Here is a 21,229-nt window from a genome sequence, read left to right as displayed (position 1 = left end):
CATCTTCCACCCTTCAAAATGTAGTTCGCAACCTGGAATATCAGGTCCTCATTGAAACACTTGTCAACTCATCCCTTGTTGGTGTGGAAGCAAGTCATCCTCGATACGAGGGACCGCCTAATAAGGTATGGAGACTGATGGAGAATTGAACAATTACCATTTTGAAATAGTGTAAAACAGGCAATAAAGTGAAGTTCTATGGCGGGAGGGTGCACGTGGGACATGGGCCAAAGGCAGGTATATGGAGTTAGGTCGCAGGTCAGCCATGATCTCATTGAATGGCGGAGCTGACTCAAGGGGCTTAATGGCCTACTCCTGTTCCTATGTTCCTATGTATAGTACCTGCATTTGTGATTCACAAACACTGCATTGGGGGCATTTGAGTGGGATTAATTCCAGGAAGAGCTTTATCTGAATACTACATGCTTTTGAAGTAAATTGGTGGTGTGGTAGAGGTTAGAATGAACATATAGCATTAAATTAATGCTCTCCTTTTGATCATTAATACAATAGGCTTCCTTGAAAGTTAACTGGGAATATTTTTATAATATATCAACTAACTAACTTAACTAGTTTATGCATAAATATACAATATACATCAATGATTTAGATGAAGGAATTGAGTGTAATATCTCCAAGTTTGCAGATGACACTAGGCTGGGTGGCGGTGTGAGCTGCGAGGAGGATGCTAAGAGGCTGCAGGGTGACTTAGACAGGTTAGATGAGTGGGCAAATGCATGGCAGATACAGTATAATGTGGATAAATGTGAGGTTATCCACTTTGGTGGCAAAAACACGAGGGCAGAATATTATCTGAATGGTGGCAGATTAGGAAAAGGGGAGGTGCAATGAGACCTGGGTGTCATGATACATCAGTCATTGAAAGTTGACATGCAGGTACAGCAGGCGGTGAAGGCAGCAAATGGCATGTTGGCCTTCATAGCTAGGGGATTTGAGTATAGGAGCAGGGAGGTCTTACTGCCGTTGTATAGGGCCTTGGTGAGGCCTTACCTGGAATATTGTGTTCAGTTTTGGTCTCCTAATCTGAAGAAGGACGTTCTTGCTATTGAGGGAGTGCAGCGAAGGTTCACCAGACTGATTCCAGGGATGGCAGGACAGACATATGAGGAGAGACTGGATCAACTGGGCCTGTAGTCACTGGAGTTTAGAAGAATGAGAGGGGATCTCATAGAAACATATAAAATACTGACGGGACTGGACAGGTTAGATGCAAAATGAATGTTCCCGATGTTGGGGAAGTCCAGAACCAGGGGACACAGTCAAAGGATAAGTGGTAAGCCATTTAGGACCGAGATGAGGAGAAACTTCAGAGAGTTGTTAACCTGTGGAATTCTCTACCAGAGTTGTTGATGCCAGTTCATTGGATATATTCAAGAGGGAGTTAGACATGGCCCTTACGGTTAAAGGGATCAAGGGGTATGGAGAGAAAGCAGGAAAGGGGTACTGAGGTGATGATCAGCCATGATCTTATTGAATGGTGGTGCAGGCTCGAAGGGCCGAATGGCCTACTCCTGCACCTATTTTCTATGTTTCTATAAATAACTACTAATGGCGTGAAATGTGACTTTGTTTCTTATTGTCATACAGCTCATGCGTGTTCGGCAACTCTAAGACAACAGGAAGGGCTTCACTCAGAATGGAAGAGAGTGCTGGGGGAGAAAAAGAGTGCGGCTTCCACCTTGGATCTGGAATTGGAATTCTCTGTTTGTATTTTTTTTAAGGTCGTTGTGTGTTTAATAACAATCCCGCTGTAAATCGCTATGCCTTTAAGTGATTGCATTCATTTTCTAGAAAGCATCACCAATCCTAAAAAATCTAATTTAAAATGTTATTCTATAAGAAAGGCAACCGAATTCATTGAATAACAGACTAATTTCATACAATTCACCAGGTCTAGAAAGGCACTGCAGCCAGGTACTGTTCGCGTTGCCCACAGTTGAGCAGTTGTACAGTGGTGTTGGAGCAAAGATCGTGCCTTTCAGCCAGTTCCAACTATTTTCTCCAGTGTTTCTCTAAGTAGACGCTCCGCTTTTCTGCCTTCATCAATTACCGAGTGCTAATCTGTTTTCTTGTAATTACTTTGGTTCTGTAACTAGTGATGTAATTAAATGCCGGCTCCCAGCACAACTCCATCAACTTTAATCACAAACATACTTGTAATTACCAAGCTCGCTTTAGAAAAAATAAACTTTAAAAAAGTGCTGAGCGCGCGGTGCATTTTCCATTGATCCCTAGAGTCAAAAGTACTAAGGGCTGACCTTTAAACTTAACACTCACCCCAAAGGGGGCCCCTAAAATCCGAATGACTCCAGTCTAATGTGCTCCAATCGGCACACAGCACTCTCCAGGGTATCATCTTGCCTTCTTGAGGAGAGGGAAGAAGCTGACCGGGGCGGTGGAGCTGCAGTCTGAGCCAAATTCTCCAACAGCCAGGCTGTTTCAGAAATCTGGGGATATTAACCAGCCCGACTGTATAATACAGAGAAACGAAACCGAGAGGAGGAGGAGATCTGGCTATCTGCAGCCTTGACTAACCTTTGTCTGTCTTTGAAGACCAGAACCAGACGAGATACAAGTTTATTTCTGTTGATACTTAGATCAAAGTTATTTAAAACATTTTTTCTTTTTTTTAAATGCATCGTTTAGATTTAGACGTCTTTTGACTTTTTGAGGGAGGTGTCTTTTTAAGTTTTTTCTGTTCCAACTTAAAATGACTGTGCCAACGAACTTTAAATGGTTATTTAAAATCTGTACAGTGTGCCTTGTCCTCCTTTCCCATTCGACCGCTCAAGATGCTCCTGAGGGCGAGGAGAAGGCGGAGGACATCCCGGAGGGAGCCTCGACCCTGGCCTTTGTGTTTGATGTGACCGGGTCCATGTATGATGATTTAGTTCAAGTTATTGAAGGAGCCTCAAAGATTTTAGAAACGTCCCTAAGTCGACCCAAGAAGCCTCTATATAACTTTGCTCTTGTGCCCTTTCACGACCCAGGTAAGCCATACGATTATTTATGACCCGAACCGATTTCATTGTCGTAAGGTTTTGGGCACACTTTCTTTTTTTGAGAGTTGAATCCTATTTGTTTCGGTTATTCACGCGGCCCTTGGCTGAAACATGTCCACATTGTTATCATTAACTTCCTTTGCATTGTCAGCTGTTTTCAATGCTGCATGAATTGGGAACTGTTTTCCCCATGTTTCGCCAACTGTAGATGAAACCTCTGTCATTTCCTTTGCAAAATGTAAATGAACACGGCACGTCCGTTCTAGTGAGTACACATATAGCTCCACTTAATATTTATGATTCCATTCTTCCGGGGACTAACTATCCTGCTGTTTTCAGACTATTCCTATTGGTCTAACGGTGGCTTGTCTGAAAAATGCTCAGGGGACTGACTACATAGCATTAGCGTGTGTGAGGACTCTTAACATCAGACAGTTCAGGGCACAGCAGCAGAACACAGACACTGGGACACATTAAATGCCACTTCTCTACAGAGTGAAATCAGCAGAATGTGGTGAGCACTAAACAGAACCAGCCAACTGCAGAGGAAATCGGATCCATGCAATTCCCTGTACATTGGGAAATATTGAAGGGTATGTTATACTTGGCAGAGAATAAAACCGAGGCGGTCTGGCTCCTGGCCGACTGAAAGTCACTCTCGACAAGACTAGGATTCCACTTTGAACAAAAAGCAGGGGAATGTCCGTTTCTCTCCAGAATTAATGGTCTGCTGAGGAAGTCACATTCTCAGGAATCACACATTTCGAAGCCCAGATGATCTGGCTAGTGGGTCTTGAATAGGAGAGAAGAAAGGGCATTCTCTGAAATTTCTCCCATCTTTTGCTGAAAAGAGGAATGTTATTCTATTCAATAGAGGAACACTATGTATGTATAGCAATATATACTGGCAGATCACCATGAGTTGGAGGACCTTGTTTTATAACACTAGGGATGTCAATCAACAAAACATGACAGGAAAAGTGCCAAGGAAGTAAGTGTGACAGGAAGTACATGTTACAGGCAACAACAATAATTTACAATTATATAGTCAACCTGGCTAGCTAATCAAGAACATAAGAAATAGGAGCAGGAGTAGGCCATATGGCCGCTCGAGCCTGCTCGCCATTTAATATGATCATGGCTGATCCGGTTGTGGACTCCGGTCCACTTCCCTGTCCACTGCCCATAACTCCTTATTCCCTTATCGGTTAAGAAACTGTCTATCTCTGTCTTAAATTCATTCAATGACCCCGCTTCCACAGCTCTCTGAGGCAGCGAATACCACAGATTTACAACCCTCTGAGAGATAAAAATTCCTCCTCATCTCAGTTTTAAATGGACAGCCCCTTATTCTAAGATTATGCCCCCTAGTTCTAGTCTCCCCTATCAGTGGAAACATCCTCTCTGCATCCAACTTGTCAAGCCCCCTCATAATCTTATACGTTTCGATAAGATCACCTCTAATTCTTCTGAATTCCAATGAGGAGAGGCCCAACCTACTCAACCTAGTAAACCTTCTCTGAACTGTCTCCAAGCAAGTATATCCTTTCTTGAATATGGAAACCAAAACCGTATGCAGTATTCTAGGTGTGGCCTCACCAATACCCTGTATAACTGTAGCAAGAATTCCCTGCTTTTATACTCCATCCCCTTTGCACTAAAGGCCAAGATTCCATTGGCCTTCCTGATCACTTGCTGTACCTGCATACTATCTCTTTGTGTTTCATGCACCAGGACCCCCAGGTCCCACTGTACTGCAGCACTTTGCAATTTTTCTCCATTTAAATAATAACTTGCTCTTTGATGTTTTTTTGCCAAAGTGCATAACCTCACACTTTCCAACATTATATTCCATCTGTCAAAATTTTGCCCACTCATTCACTGTCTATGTCCTTTTGCAGGTTTTTTATGTCTTCCTCACACATTGCTTTTCCTCCCATCTTTGTATCGTCAGCAAACTTGGCTACGTTACACTCAGCCCCTTCATCCAATATAGATTGTAAATAGTGGGGTCCCAGCACTGATCCCTGTAGCACCCCACTAGTTACTGGTTGCCAACCAGAGAATGAACCATTTATCCTGACTCTCTGTTTTCTGTAAGTTAGCTAATCCTCTATCTATGCTAATATATTACCCCAACCCCGTGAGCGTTTATCTTGTGCAGTAACCTTTTATGTGGCACCTTGTCAAATGCTTTCTAAAAGTCCAAATACACCACATCACCTAATTCCCCTTTATCCACCCTGTTCATTATATCCTCAAAGACTTCCAGCAAATTTGTCAAACATGACTTCCCCTTCATAAATCCATGCTGACTCTGCCTGGCCGAATTTTGCTTTTCCAAATGTCCTGCTACTGCTTCTTTAATAATGGACTCCAACATTTTCCCAACCACAGATGTTAGGCTAACTGTTCTATAGTTTCCTGCTTTTTGTCTGCCTCCTTTTTTTAATAGGGGTGCTACATTTGCAGTTTTCCAATCTGCTGGGACCTCCCCAGAATCCAGGGAATAAGTTACAAGAGCAAATCTCAATCCATTTATCTGTATCTTAAGCTTGTGTTTGTTACTGTCTAATTGTTTAATCAATACATTGGGCAGAAATCATTGACTTTACTCAAGGGTACCAGGAAATCAGTGTACAGATTTGGATGCAACTTTTAATGAAGTGGAAACATTGTTATGGTTGCTAGAAGCCACATTATGACTTTTGCATTCCTTTTGAATGCATTGATGTTGTCACTAGACTCAGCTACCAGAGCAGTCCTTCTCCTGAAGTGGATAAAATGCCAACTCAATTTACCAGGACTGGATAGGTCTCAGTTTAAAAAAAATTGTGCCGCAGTAAAGCGTCGGAATCCTCTGATACTGGTATATTTTCATCATCATCATAGGCAGTCCCTCGGAATCAAGGAAGACTTGCTTCCACTCTTAAAATGAGTCCTTAGGTGGTTGAACAGTCCAAACAAGAGCCACAGTCCCTGTCACAGGTGGGACAAATAATTGTTGAGGGTAAGGGAGGGTGGGACAGATTTGCCGCACGCTTTTCCCTCTGCCTGCGCATGATTTCTGCATGCTCTCGGCGATGAGACTCGAGGTGCTCAGCGCCCTCCCGGATGTACTTTCTCCACTTAGGGTCGTCTTTGGCCAGGGACTCCCAGGTGTCGGTGGGGATGTTGCACTTTATCAGGGAGGCTTTGAGGGTGTCCTTGTAATGTTTCCTCTGCCCACCTTGGGCTCGCTTGCCGTGAAGGAGTTCCGAGTAGCCTGCTTGTTTTGGGAGTCTCGTGTCTGGCATGCAGACAATGTAGCCTGCCCAGCGGAGCTGGTTAGTGCTTCAATGCTGGGGATGTTGGCCTGGTTGAGAACACTAATGTTAAAGTGTCTGTCCTCCCAGGGATTTGTAGGATCTTGCGGAGACATTGTTGGTGGTATTTCTCTCGTGACATGAGGTGTCTACTGTACATGGCCCATGTCTCTGAGCCGTACAGGAGGGCGGGTATTACCACAGCCTTGTAGACCATGGCAGATTTGAGGGCCTGGTCTTCGAATGCTCTTTTCGTCAGGCGGCCGAAGGCTGCACTGGCGCGCTGGAGGCGTTGTTGAATCTCATCAATGTCTGTTTATGTTGATAAGAGGCTCCCAAGATAAGGGAAATGGTCCACATTGTCCAGGGCCGCGCCGTGGATCTTGATGACTGGTGGGCAGTGCTGTGCGGCGAGGACAGGCTGGTGGAGGATCTTTGTCTTACAGATGTTTAGCGTAAGGCCTATGCTTTCATACGCCTCAGTAAATATGCCGACTATGCCCTGGAGTTCAGCCTCTGTATGTGCGCAGATGCAGGCGGCGTCCACATACTGTAGCTCAACGACAGAGGTTGGGGTGGTCTTGGACCTGGCCTGGAGACGGCGAAGTTTGAACAGGTTCCCACTGGTTCTGTAGTTTAGTTCCACTCTAGCGGGGAGCTTGTTGACTGTGAGGTGGAGCATGGCAGCGAGGAAGATTGAGAAGAGGGTTGGGGCGATGATGCAGCCCTGTTTGACCCCAGTCCGGATGTGGATTGGGTTGGTAATGGATCCGTTGGTCAGGATCTCGGCCTGCATGTTGTGGAGCAGGCAGAGGATGTTGCTGAATGTTTGGGGGCATCCGAAACAGAGGAGGACGCTCCATAGACCCTCACGGTTGACAGTGTGAAAGGCCTTTGTAAGGTCAAAGAAGGCCTGTATAATGGCTGCGCTGTTCCCTGCATTTTACCTCAGTAGAAAGTACTAGTTTTTGATGTTGAAACAATTGTTGTGCGCAGAGAGACTGGTACAAATTCTGGATTCTACTCTGACTGTTACGCATAATGTCCTGGGGCATTGTGCTCAGCTGGGTTACAGCCTTGGAACAGTTTTGTTCCATCAGTGAATGTAGATTGCAGGCACTGCAACTATTACTCCTATTCTATATTGTCACTATTAATCAAGGTGCCACCAGGTTAGTCTGAGTAATCTCCTACAGTGCGCACTTATAGTGTGCACTGTAGGAGATTACTCAGACAAACCTGGTGGCACCTTGATGCTCCCAAGTCTATGCTCCCAGTTTACAACTGAGTCAGTTTCAAGAGGCATCTGTGCTTGTTACCGTTGCTCCGGCTGTACCCTATCCTACTAACTAAATATCAGAATCAGGCTCTCTTGGGGCTGCCAAGATAATTAATCTAGTGGTGGCCTTTTTTGGTTTGATGCATTAAAGATTGATCTGGTCTTGTATATGACACGGTCATGTCAATTTTCTATTTGTGGCATTGGATTGGCTGTAAACATGTTTCCAATACAAGTCTGGGGCCAATTCCTTGGTTAATGTTTCCACCTCCAAATCAAATGGTGGGAGTAGGGAGATATTAATTTTAACGGAAAAAAGGATTTTAATACATATTTTGGATAATAAAGTCAAGTCAATTAAATTGGTTGAGGAAGAAAGGCAATGTGAGCAGAGTCAAATCTTTTGGTCTTGATGATTGGAACATTAAATGTTCATTTTATTGCTAGAGGGAGCTTAAATGTTGCAATATAAGTGTTTATTCTTTGTCAGCATGTGAGATGGATTAGAGAGGCTGGGATTCTACAGGACCTACCAACAGTCTAATGGTTAATAAAAACAGAGAATGCTGGAATTCTCAGCGGGTCAGGCAGCATCTGTGGAGAGAAAAACAGAGTTAACATTTTGGGTCCATGACCCTTGGTCAGAACTGCCGAATGTTCGAAAAGAGCACATTCTTAAGCACTGAAAGGGGGAGGGAAAGAAAGATCAAAAGGGATGGTCTGTGATAGGGTGGAAGGCAGGAGAGATTAGAGAGATAAAAGGGATGATGGGCCAAATTGAAATGGTAATGATGGAGGTTAGAAAAAGATTATTCTGGATAGGGTGTGAATGGCGTCATAATGACCAGCTAACACTATAGACAAAGAGGAAAAAAAAAGAGAAGAAAGAAGAAAATAAAACATAAAATGGGGGGGGGGGGGGGGGGGGAAAGATGGCCAAAGGTTATGCTCTGAAATTGTTGAACTCGATGTTGAGTCCATAAGGCTGTAAAGTGCCTAAACGAAAGATGAGGTGCTGTTCCTCGAGCTTGCATTGAGCTTCAATGGAAAAGTGGAGAAGTCCGAGGACGGAGATATCAGAGTGGGAGTGGAGTAGAGAATTAAAGTGACAGGCGACCGGAAGCTCAGGGTCGCACTTACGGACTGAACGGACAAAGCGGTCACCCAATCTACACTGTCTTTTCATGGGATATGTGGAACATTCTATGTTTCAGTCCTACTCTGGCCCCCTCCCTCATCTCTTTTTCCGGTACGTTGATGACGATATTGGTACTGTTTCCTGCTCTCGCCCTGAACTTGAAAATTTAATTCACTTTGCATCCAATTTCCACCCTTTCCTCACCTTCACATGGTCCATCTTCGACTCTCCCTCCCTTGACTTCAAGGAGACCACATCATGAGCAGCGAATACAGTAACTAAATTGAAAGCAGTACAAATAAATCACTGTTTCACGTGGAATGAGTATTTGGGGCCCTGGATAGTGGGAAGGGAGGAGGTAAAAGGGCAGGTGTTGCATCTCCTGTGCTTGCACAGGAAGGTGCCATGGGAAGGGGATGGGGTGCTGTGGGTGACTGCGGTATGGACCAGGATGTTGCGGAGGGAGCGGTCCCTTCGGAACGCTGGGAGGGGAGGGGAAGATGTGATTGGTGGTGGAATCACGCTGGGAGGATGATCTGTTGAACATGGAGGCTGGTGGGGTGAAAGGTGAGGACAAGCGGAACCCTGTCATGGTTCTGAGAGGGAGGGGAAGGGAAGGGAAGAGGTGAGAGTAGAGGTGCGGGAAATAGAACGGACATGGTCGAGGGCCATGTTAACCACGCGGAGGGGAATCCTCGATTGAGGAAAAAGGAAGACCTGTCAGAGGCACTAGTGTGAAAGGTGGCATCGTCCGAGCAGATGCAACAGAGATGGAGAAACTGGGAGAATGGAATGGAGTCCTTACAGGATGTGGGGTGGGAGGAAGTGTAGTTCAGGTAGCTGTGGGAGTCAGTAGGCTTATAATGGATACTGATCGAAAGCCTATCCTCCGAGATGGAGGCAGAGAAGTCGAGGAAGGGAGAGTTGGAGAAGGACCATGTAAAGCTGAGGAGAAGGTGGAAATTGGATGCAAAGTGAATTAAATTTTCAAGTTCAGGGTGAGAGCAGGAAACAGCACTGATATAGTTATCAATGTACTGGAAAAAGAGGTGAGGGAGCGGGCCAGAGTAGGACTGGAACAAAGAATGTTCCACATATCCCACGAAAAGACAGGTATAGCTAGGACTCATGCGGGTTCCCATCGCCGCCTTCACCTCCGTGCCCGCTTCTTCGGCCAGGAATCTCCCCCACGCCCCCCTGCGCACAGTTGACCCTTTCTCACGCTTTCAAAATTTTTGCTCTACCTGGACCCCTCCCTCTGGTCTCTTACCCTCTCTAGATCTTTTCATTGCAAACTGTTGACGGGACATCGGCCGTCTCAATTTCTCTGTTCCCCTCATTCACTCCAACTTACCTCCCTTTGAACTTGCGGCACTCCGCTCGCTCAGACTCAGCTTCTTTTCTTCTTCATAGTTCAATGACTGAAAATCCTGTATGTGACCTGCTTGGTGGGTAATGTTGAGTGTTACTCTGACTCAATACATTTCCAATTAATGAATATTTGGGAGTTGCAGCAGATTTGCTACTGAACCACCAGATTTTCCTGTCCGATTCTGAGATGCAACCAAATCTTCCCCATTTAAAGTTGCAAATCCACACCAATCCACAAGCCATCACAATGCCAAAGTCTTTTTCATGAACTGAATGCCTTGGATATTACAGAAATATTGCAAATGTGGTTATTTTGGTGAGACTTTCATAATTTCTCGCATGCTGGGTGGACATCAGAGAACAGAACTGTCAACAAAAGCTCTAACTTTGGGGGAACTGCTCCCCAAATGAGGGTTCAACACATCTCCAAACAGTGATTTAAGGTTGGTCAGAATGGTCCAATATGGCATTCTGGCCTTTAAATTAACTGAATGACTTGAGTTCTCCCTCTGAACATGAGATGCAAAAATGGCCCTTCTCCCTCCATTTGTCAATTGCATTATCACAATATTTGGTAAGTAAATGGATTACAATGTAGGAGAAATGCCTGAAGAATTGTCTTCAACGTGATCTCAAGTAGTCTGACTGAATTCTTGGAAAGGAAAAGGCTAATGCTGATTAAACTATGAAAGCTTATATAAACAAAACTTTATTCAATGGTGATAGAAGAGAAGCCATCAAGACCACAGGTCCAGAGATGGCTTGTTAATAGGGACATAAAGATGTCCTGCCTTATCTGAACTAATGAGAGGCCCTTTGTTAGTAATGACCTGAGAAGCTAGAAAGTAAATGAGCAATCTGACATGTCTAGGTGCTGGTACTTCATTCATTTGGAGGTCAGCGGGGAGACTAACAGGGCTGTGTGAATGAATTGACATCAAAAGCTGAACTCTTCAATATGCGTCACTCATATTGGTGAATAGAACTGTGACATTTCTTTGGAAATTAAATGCTATAAGATGGTGTTTTTGACATTAAAGTCCTGAGAGTTCAGTTCCAGTTCTTTTTAGTAGTTCTTTGAAGTAGAAAATGTAGAAGTTCTTCATCTAGTACATGTAGAGAGTCTCTGTTGGTGATGCACTTTGATTTTACAGAGAGCGGTTCCAGAGGTTAAGTTTATACAATTATGCCAGCCAGCTACTCGCAGATATAAGTGTCACTTGGATGTCCAAGTTTCCCTGAGATCAAGGGAGATGAGATATAGGCCCACTAGTCCAGCTATAGCTACCATTATGGAAGGTAAATTTACCCAGGATCAAGAAGAAAGGGATAGCACCTTTACAGATGGAGGTTCATCACTCTGATATCAGACAAAGAACACCATCCTCCCAGAGGAAGGTGAAGCAACCAGTTCATCCATATTCGCTCATAAGGATGAGGCTGTATAAGTTCATGAAACTTTGCTAACTACAGGCATATAAACTTCAATCTATTCAATAGATTGGCTATCTAATGTTGTTAACTATCTAAGGAATCTAATCCTAAATTAATTTTACCAATTTATATCCATCTCCGGCATTGATTTTAACTATAAATTTATGATCAAGTAATTAATACTGAATTACTGTGGCATGACTAAATTGTCTTTGTAATCTCTTATTAGTTTTGTCAATTAACCCTATCTAATCAATCATCTGCATATTCAATGTTTAAGTTTGTGCTGCTAATTGGTTTTGAGATTAATAAACAATTGTTAGTTCATGACTTTGTCTGATTTCATCGTTGATAATTGGCAAGAAAGAGTTAAATCATTCATTCAGTAGCTTGTCTGGATCCTGTTGGTAATGTAAATGCTAATACAATGCAAGCTGGTTGATGCAAGACAGTTCAGTGAGCCAAATTTAGGCATCATTAATTCCTGGGCGTCAATGGGTGCTAAGCTCCAGACAATTCCTTGACAATGAGTCAAAGTGAAGGGGTTAAGTATGTGTCTGGTGCTCCTAATGAATAATCTTGTCGAGGTATCTATTCCAGTGTTCATACAATTACAATCAACAATTGGAAAAAACCACAAGTCTCCTAACTCCCACAATAGAAGTAGTGAGGATATTATGTATTTAGTGATTTCAGCTTCAAACCGACACTATGTGTATAAATCAGGTATTGAGTCCCAAAGTGGAGCAAGGCTTTGCTTCAATGTCACTACAGTTATAATGTGAATGAAGCCGAAATGTATGATCAACATGCAACAGTATAATTCCATTGGTGTTCGTATTACTGGACATGAAGAACAGCAAAAGAATGGTTCCAGGTGTAAATTAGTTGAGCTGTGAGGAAAGCCTTGCTTAAGCTCTCAACAGTCTAGAGAGAAGGTACATTAGCTTACATTTTTTGTAGTCCCTTTCAAAGGGATAAAAGCGTGGCAGGGTGAGCATTGTGCCTGCCACTTTGGTCAGCCAGGGACCCCGTCTAAAATCCTGGGGACGGGGATATTCAAATATTGGGGGCAGCAGTCACGTGCTTATAAAGGCGCAACAGAAGTGCTTAACCTGGTAAGGTAGTGGAACTTGTGTTCCGAGAGTCTGAGACCTTTATTGAGTTGAAGATTAAAGACCACAAAAGGAACATAATTCTCTGCAGGGAACCAATGGACAGCAGTCTTGAGGCAATCAATCTCCTTGCGATCGAATGCCTTTGAATTCTTTAATGTTGGTGCCTTCATGGTCCAATAAAACCAGTACCTGCTGAGAGCAGGTGCACATTCTGCTGGTCCTATCCAGAACGAGCTTAGAATTCCCTGGGTAGTCCAGGAATGTTCTCACTTTGGACTGCAATTGGCGGGGGCACTTGCGTAAAGCCAAAACTCAGTGGAGCTGGTTTTTATCCAAATTTGTGGCTCCTCCACCAGAATCGTGTTGGAGTACTGCCTGTTGCATATTAAATAGCTTTGATAAGGAAAACTTTTACTACCAAATGATTACTTCCTCCAAGTATTCACAAGGGAATATGCCCTCGGCAAACAGAGTAAAATCAATAACAAGATATAAATGAGAGGAAAATCTGAAAGGATAGAAATTTGTCTGGGCTCAGAATTGGTGCTGTACAGCCAGCACAAGCCCAATCACATGGGCTCAACTAGGAATCAAAATGATCATAAAATAGGCTTGCTGCTAGTGCTATTGATTGGCAGCTGGCTTAATGGGGGTGGGGGAGCAGTAGTGCAGGGTTAATCCGAACATAAGAGCTTTAATCTGTTAGGGTATCATCAATATTGGCAAACTGGCTCATTACTGTCTTTCATGCCTAAATGGTAGATTTAAAATGTCGCCCAGTGGTGGGTAAGGGACATCTGCAGCTATTTCCACTTCTGGTAGACCAGATTCTCCATAGACTTTTTGAGACGACTCTGTCACATGCCTAAATCCTGTCAACAATTGCCTTGATGAAGTTGTGCTCAGCAGTTTCTGGTTCAGAAGGATTCTGACCTTTACTTTTTTGGCGCCACTATCCGATACCTGTGGTGATTTACTAATTATTGTTCTGATCCAGGAGCATTGAATTAAGAATGTTATTTTACAATAATGGGGTGCTTTACAGCCTGATAGAGGTAACACACTTACTGATATTGGGACTATTGCACTTTTATTTGATGGGGGTGGGTGGAATCATAATGCTAGGGGCTCTGGCAAAGTTCTAGTGACTTCAGCTTTACTTTGAAGTAATGACATGATTCTTATCAAGCATGGATTAATTATCAGAAATGTTTCAGTTTTTTGAAGTTAAACTCTAAGATTTACTAGAAAGCAGGACCACCTAGAACAAGACTAGGCCATACAGGAAATCCCAGGCTCAATTCCTGTTCTGTGTGAAGATAGCTGCTCTCCGTCAGAGCAGCAGGTAGCCAGTACAGTTGGCCTCAGCCCATCTAGGCTATGAAGGGGGAAAATAAGCCAGGGTTCCTTATCCCGATTGTTGTCCTATAACTCCTGTTTGAAAGCGGGCAAATGTGGACGTCAAGTGAGGTGCTCATATGTTCCATAATTGAATAGCTTGACTGCACTCTCTATCTAGACTCTCACACAAAGAAAGAACACTTTTGTGTGAGATACAGCAGGGATACCACACGTGCACCTGAAACCCAACATGCCAGTGGCTTCAGGAGAGGAAGGGGGAAAAGTTGAAAAGGAAGCATAGTTTTAATCACTACTGAACCGATTAGAATATCTGACATTTTTTCCAAATATTACCAGAGTAAGAGTTAAGCAACCCCATCTCCAGCATATGAGTTTAAAGCAGGAAATCAATCTCCAGGATTCTGTTGATGATAAACCACCCACATTTCACTGTCAGAGATTATGAATGACCATCATCCAGTTTATTGTCTTGCTGCTCACTGCCTGCCTGCCAGCTACCTGGTAACTTTATGTGTAACATATATGGGAGTTTATTACGTGAGTGTGTTCTCTATTAGTCTCCCAAAAAGCTCAATAAATGCAGAGCCTATTGTGGAACTGTGTCGCACAGATCAGGAAAGATGAATCACTGGCCTTTGCCAAGTTTGCAGATTTTGCTTTGAGTTCACCGGAGTTGTTTCCTGACCTCAAAACTTCTCTAGCTCAATAACACTTCACAGGACAGCTGTCAAATATCAGAGAGCAGTAAATCACAAAATAATTGCTTTAATTAGTAGCCATGACATTCATTTGGATCAAAATATTTTATTAATCATGAGTGGAAAAATAAAGAAATGTATTTAATATATAATTTAATAATGCACGTTTAACTTGGCATGCATCTTTTTTATTCTAGTATTCTCTTCCTACGTGCTGATGTTGGTTGCTTATCCCTTGCTTCAGGACCCCATTCAACTGTGAGGCTATGCAGTGAATTGTGACAGGCTATTCAGTCCGGGTTTACCACAAGCAAGCTTGATCCTGCCCTTGCCCAAAGTCCATGTGTGCATACTTTCTAGCAGGGATCACTGGGCAGTGACCAGGTGTTAATAGACATGAATCTTGAGTTTAAAAGCCTGTAGATGGTAGGTGTCAGCCTTGGCTCAGTGGTAGCACTCTCACCTCTGAATTAAAAGGTTGTGATTTCAAGTCCCATGACCTGAGTCCATAATCCAGGATGATATTTTCATGCAGTACCTATGGAGTACTGCACTGTCAAAGGTGCCGTCTTTTGGATAAAACGTTTTTCAGATGAGTTGTTAAAATGAGGCCCCATCTGCCCTCTCGGGTGAACGTAAAAGATCCCATGGCACCATTTGAAGAAGAGCAGGGGAGTTTTAATGTGTCCTGGCTAATATCTATCCTTCAACCAACATAATTAAAATAGATTATTTGGTAATTATCTCACTGCTATTTGTGGGAGTTTGCTGTATGCAAATTGGCTGCCAAGTTTCCTACATTCCAACAATGACTGCATTTAAAATGTCCTCAAGTCGTGAAAGGTCTAGCTTCAAGAACAATAGTATGACATGGCGATGGGGAGGGAGAAGTGCTTTCAATCTGAAGTATCTCTCAACATAATCATTGTTTTTCTAAAAAAAGATTTATCATTTCTCCCAGAGAAAAACTCAATTTTCGCAGAGAGTAGGGTTGCCTACACAGGTTGGACTTATTCTGGGCGGTTTCATCACATGACCTCCTGTCTCCATCTGCCCACCTCCATGCTCCTGCCTCTGGGTGACTGATGCATCCATTCTTGTGGAACTCGGTCATTAATGGCAGTTAGACTACCCAGAATTCTCTGTGCTCCAGAAACCGCTCTATCCTTTTACTAGTTAGAGTAGTAATGTGCCAGGGCCACATTACAATCTGCTGCTTGTTCAATTTTGTTGAGAGTCTGGCTGGAAACCTGAAACTACCATGAAGTTCGTGCAAAATTTAATTTTGCTTTTCTGTTGCTACTAATGGCAGAGTCACCTATAATCAAAGAGTGGTGCAAATTTTTTTCTCCAGGGCTGCTCACAGGAGAGGTTAATCTTCTATTGCGGGAGACTCCAGGGCAATCCAGGATGGTTTTCCAATCCGCTGGGACCACCCCAGAATCGAGCGAATTTTGGTAGATTACAACCAATGCATCCACTATCTCTGCAGCCACCTCGATTAAGACCCCGGCATGCAAGCCATCAGGTCCAGGGGACTTGTCCGCCTTTAGTCCTATTATTTTAGAGTTCTACTTCATTATTGATGGTGATTGTATTAAGTTCCTCCCTCCCTATAGAAACATAAAAAATAGGTGCAAGAGTAGGCCATTCAGCCCTTCGAGCCTGCACCACCATTCAATAAGATCATGGCTGATCATTCACCTCAGTACCCCTTTCCTGTTTTCTCTCCATACCCCTTGATCCCTTTAGCTGTCAGGGCCCTATCTAACTCCCTCTTGAATATATCTAACGAACTGGCATCAACAATTCTCTGCGGTAGAGAATTCCACAGGTTAACAACTCTCTAAGTGAAGAAGTTTCTCCTCATCTCAGTCCTAAATGGCTTACCCTTTATTCTTAAACTGTGACCCCTGGTTCTGGACTTCCCCCAACATCAGGAACATTCTTCCTGTATCTAACCTGTCCAATCCCGTCAGAATTTTATTTGTTTCTATGCGATCCCCTCTCATCCTTCTAAACTCCAGTGAATACAGGCCCAGTCGATCCAGTCTCTCCTCATATATGTCAGTCCTGACATCCTGGGAATCAGTCTGGTGAACCTTCGCTGCACTCCTTCAATAGCAAGAACATCCTTCCTCAAATTAGAAGACCAAAACTGAACACAATATTCCAGGTGAGGCCTCACCAAGGCCCTGTACAACTGCAGTGAGACCTCCCTGCTCCTATACTCAAATCCCCTAGCTATGAAGGCCAACATGCCATTTGCCTTCTACACCGCCTGCTGTACCTGCATGCCAACTTTCAATGACTGATGTACCATGATACCCAGGTCTCATTGCACCTCCTTTTCCTAATCTGCCACCATTCAGATAATATTCTGCCTTCATGATTTTGCCACCTAAGTGGATAACTTCACATTTATCCACATTGGGCAAATGCATGGCAGATCCAGGATAATCACCTAACCTGTCCAAGTCATCTTGCAGCCTCTTAGCATCCTCCTCGCAGCTCACACTGCCACCCAGCTTAGTGTCATCTGCAAACTTGGAGATATTACACTCAATTCCTTCATCTAAATCATTAATGTATATTGTAAATAGCTGTGGTCCCAGCACTGAGCCCTGCGGCACCCCACTAGTCACTACCTGCCATTCTGAGAAAGACTCGTTTATCCCGATTCTCTGCTTCCTGTCTGCCAACCAGTTCTCTATCCACATCAATACATTACCCCCAATACCATGTGCTTTAATTTTGCACACCAATCTCTTGTGTGAGACCTTGTCAAAAGCCTTTTGAAAGTCCAAATACACCACATCCACTGGTTCTCCCTTGTCCATTCTACTAGTTACGTCCTCAAAAAATTCTAGAAGATTTGTCAAGCACGATTTCTCTTTCATAAATCCATGCTGACTTGGACCGATCCTGTCACTGCTTTCCAAATGTGCTGCTATTTCATCTTTAATAATTGATTCCAACATTTTTCCCACTACTGATATCAGGCTAACCGATCTATAATTCCCCGTTTTGTCCCTCCCTCCTTTTTAAAAAAGTGGTGTTACATTAGCTATCCTCCAGTCCATAGGAACTGATCCAGAGTCGATAAACTTTTGGAAAATGATCACCAATGCATCCACTATTTCTAGGGCCACTTCCTTAAGTACTCTGGGATGCAGCCTATCAGCCCTGGGGATTTATTGGCCTTCAATCCCATCAATTTCCCAACACAATTTCCTGACTAATAAGGATTTCCTTCAGTTCCTCATTCTTGCTAGACCCTCGGTCCTCTAGTATTTCTGGAAGTTTGTATGTTTCTTCCTTTGTGAAGACAGAACCAAAGTATTTGTTCAATTGGTCTGCCATTTCTTTGTTCCCCATTATAAATTCATCTGATTCTGACTGCAAGGGACCTACGTTTGTCTTCACTAATCTTTTTCTTTTCACATATCTATAGAAGCTTTTGCAGTCGGCTTTTATGTTCCCAGCAAGCTTCCTCTTATGCTCTTATTTTCCCCGTTCTAATTAAACCCTTTTTCCTCCTCTGCTGAATTCTAAATTTCTCCCAGTCCTCGGGTTTGCTGCTTTTTCTGGCCAATTTATATGCCTCTTCCTTGGATTTAACACTATCCCTAATTTCCCTTGTTAGCCACAGTTGAGCCACCTTCCCCGTTTTTATTTTTACTCCACTATTGGGATGTTTTTAGTGTATTCTACTGTGAAGACCGATACAAAATTTTTGTTCAACATCTCTGCCATTTCCCTATTCTCCATTATTAATTCCCCTGTCTCATCCTCTTAAGGGACCAACATTTATTTTAGCCACTCTTTTATTTTCCTTTATATGTATCTGTAGAAACTCTTATTATCTGTTGAGGTTAATTATTTTTTGAATTTGATGTGCTGTATCAAACCTGCAATTGAATGTGTTTTTTTGGAGGGAGTGAGGGATAAATTTTGTTCAATCAGATAATAGTCTTAAAAATGGAGCATTTTTCCAAATGCATTTTCCAAAGTCTCCTGAATGGGGAACCTGCAAATGTTAGATTCAGATTCAAATTTTATTTACGCTGTTCCAATAAATACTCCTAGATTCAAATCCAGCACGTTAGATAGAGGGTAACTCTCCCTTTGCTCTGTCTGCGAGAATGAATAGAATTGATGTAGAATCAGAGCTGTGGAACAGCTTGTTGTTCAACCCTTCCCCCTCCCCCATAACTGGGGTTCACATTAGAAATATTGAAAGTAGAAAGAAGGATAAATATTAGTAAACCCTGTATAAAATAAAAAAATATTATGCCCTGCAGAATCTCTTGGATCAAAAGCAACATCTGTACTTCTCATTCCTTTTAATTTAGTCTATGTAACAATAATAAACCTATCTTCGAAATATAGCACACAGTGGCAAAAAACTCAAAAGAAGCAACATCTGTCTGGAGTTTTACTATCAATTTTGGAACGTAGATCTTGGCAAATAACAGTGTCTGCAATGTGTAACATTTAAACCTGTGATTTTGGGGAAAACTAGGATTAAAGGCTGCTGTGCATTTCTGGGAATTGTGAAGTTCTCCAGAAATGGATATACTGTGGGGAGTAAATATTGTTCCAGTGGACAGAGTGCTGATCAGTCTATGTGGATGCATTGTATAACTGGTGGAAGTATTTTAAATAACAAGACCGAGGATATACATTTTGGTACAGGAGAATGTCACGCATGGCTAATATTCAATGACAATTTAACTATATCCTACACAAAGTAAACCATGTGCAGCTTCTGAGAGTTGGGCTATGTGTTGATTACATTTAACACTGTACCTACCCCACATTAAAATGCATATTCTGTTCACACAAATGTCAGCATTTTTAGTCGCTAGAACCTTTGACAATGATCTGTACATGTACTTGTTTGGATGTACAGTGATACCCAATGATGTTGGTTAATTTAGTTAAAGCTGCTATGTAACATTGGCCTATTTTACATGTCCCTCGATCGCATTTTTTTAATATTGGGTCAGCTTACATTGTAAAACTAAACATGGTTAAGGGGTTGGGTGGAAAAGTAGGTTTGAAATTTGTTCATTCACTTTGCAGACTTTAATTTGAATCTAGGGAAGGCTAATTGGAGAGTCGCACTCAACCACTCAAGAGCAGCTCTTGATGCTGCACTAATTTATAGGAACAGGAGGAGGCCATTCAACCCCTTGAACCTGTTCCGTCATTCAATTAGATCATGGCTGATCTGTACCTCAACTCCTTCCCTTGATAACCTTAACTAACAAAAATCTATCAATCTCAATCTTAAAAATTTAAACTGATCCAGAATCCACATCCTTTTGGGGGTGCAGATTCCAGATTTCCACTACCCCTTGTGTGATAAAGTGTTTCCTGATTTCACTGAGATTATGTCCCCTTGTTCTGGATTTCCTCCACTAGAGGAAATAGTTTCTGTATCTACTCTATCGAAAACCTTTTATCATTTTAAATTCCTTGATTAGATCACCACAACCTTCTAAACTCCAGGGAATATAAGTCAAGCTTATGTAACCTGTCCTCATAATTTAACCCCTTAAGCCCCGGTGAATCTGTGCTGTATCCCTTCCAAGGCCAATATATCTTTCCTGAGGTTCGGTGCCCAGTACCAAATGCAGTACTCCAGATGGGGTCTGACCAAGGCTCTGTACAACTGAAGCATAACTTCTTCACTTTTGAATTTTAAGCCTCTTGAGATAATGGCCAACATTCCATTTGTCTTTTTGATGACTTTTGTACCTGTGCATTTGCTTTAAGTGAAATATATACATGGACACCTAAATCCCTTGGCTCCTACACAGCTCCTAGTCTTGCACCATTTAATAAAAGATTCAGATTTATTTTTCTCAGATCCAAATTGGATGACCTCCCACTTGCCCAAATTGAACTCCATTTACCATAGTTTTGCGCACATTTAGTCTGTCCATGTCCCTTTGCAACTTCCCGCTCCCATCCACCCAACTTACTGTGCCTCCTAACTTAGTGAGTCCGTCCATCCATCCATCCAATAATCCATCCATCCAATAATCCATCCATCCATCCATCCAATAATCCATCCATCCAATAATCCATCCATCCAATAATCCATCCAATAATCCATCCATCCAATAATCCATCCATCCAATAATCCATCCATCCAATAATCCATCCATCCAATAATCCATCCATCCAATAATCCATCCATCCAATAATCCATCCAATACCTGGGGAACACCAAATTGTCACATCCCAATTGGCTGGGGATGGTGCATATACACAGCAGCCTTCCAGATTTCACCCAGATAGTGTTTTGGAATCCATATCTGCTTGTCTGCATGCATGGACAAGAATCAGCAGTGTCCCTTCCAGCTCCCACCCTTTGATGCTTTAGGAGATGTAATTCTGCTGTGGATAAGAATATTTGTGATAGTTTTGCAAGATCAGGAATTCCCACCCACAATAGAGTTCCCTCCCCCAGACCAGCAGCTGCATCTA

At 42.8% G+C, this 21,229-nt stretch overlaps 1 protein-coding gene across 1 annotated transcript in view; it reads left to right on the top strand.

Moving 5' to 3' along the window:
• Nucleotides 1–2,731: 2,731 nt before the first annotated feature.
• hmcn1 (hemicentin 1) overlaps nt 2,732–21,229 on the top strand; it is a 744,329-nt gene continuing 725,831 nt past the window's right edge. Inside the window, exon 1 of the mRNA XM_070887155.1 lies at nt 2,732–3,011. Coding sequence (XP_070743256.1) covers nt 2,732–3,011 — 280 coding nt within the window. The remainder of the gene's footprint in view (nt 3,012–21,229) is intronic.

This window comes from Pristiophorus japonicus, chromosome 8 (assembly GCF_044704955.1).
Source record: "Pristiophorus japonicus isolate sPriJap1 chromosome 8, sPriJap1.hap1, whole genome shotgun sequence".
Lineage (NCBI taxonomy): Eukaryota > Metazoa > Chordata > Chondrichthyes > Pristiophoridae > Pristiophorus > Pristiophorus japonicus.
Note: the sequence above shows the minus strand (reverse complement) of the source record. Positions and strands in the feature narration are given on the sequence as shown.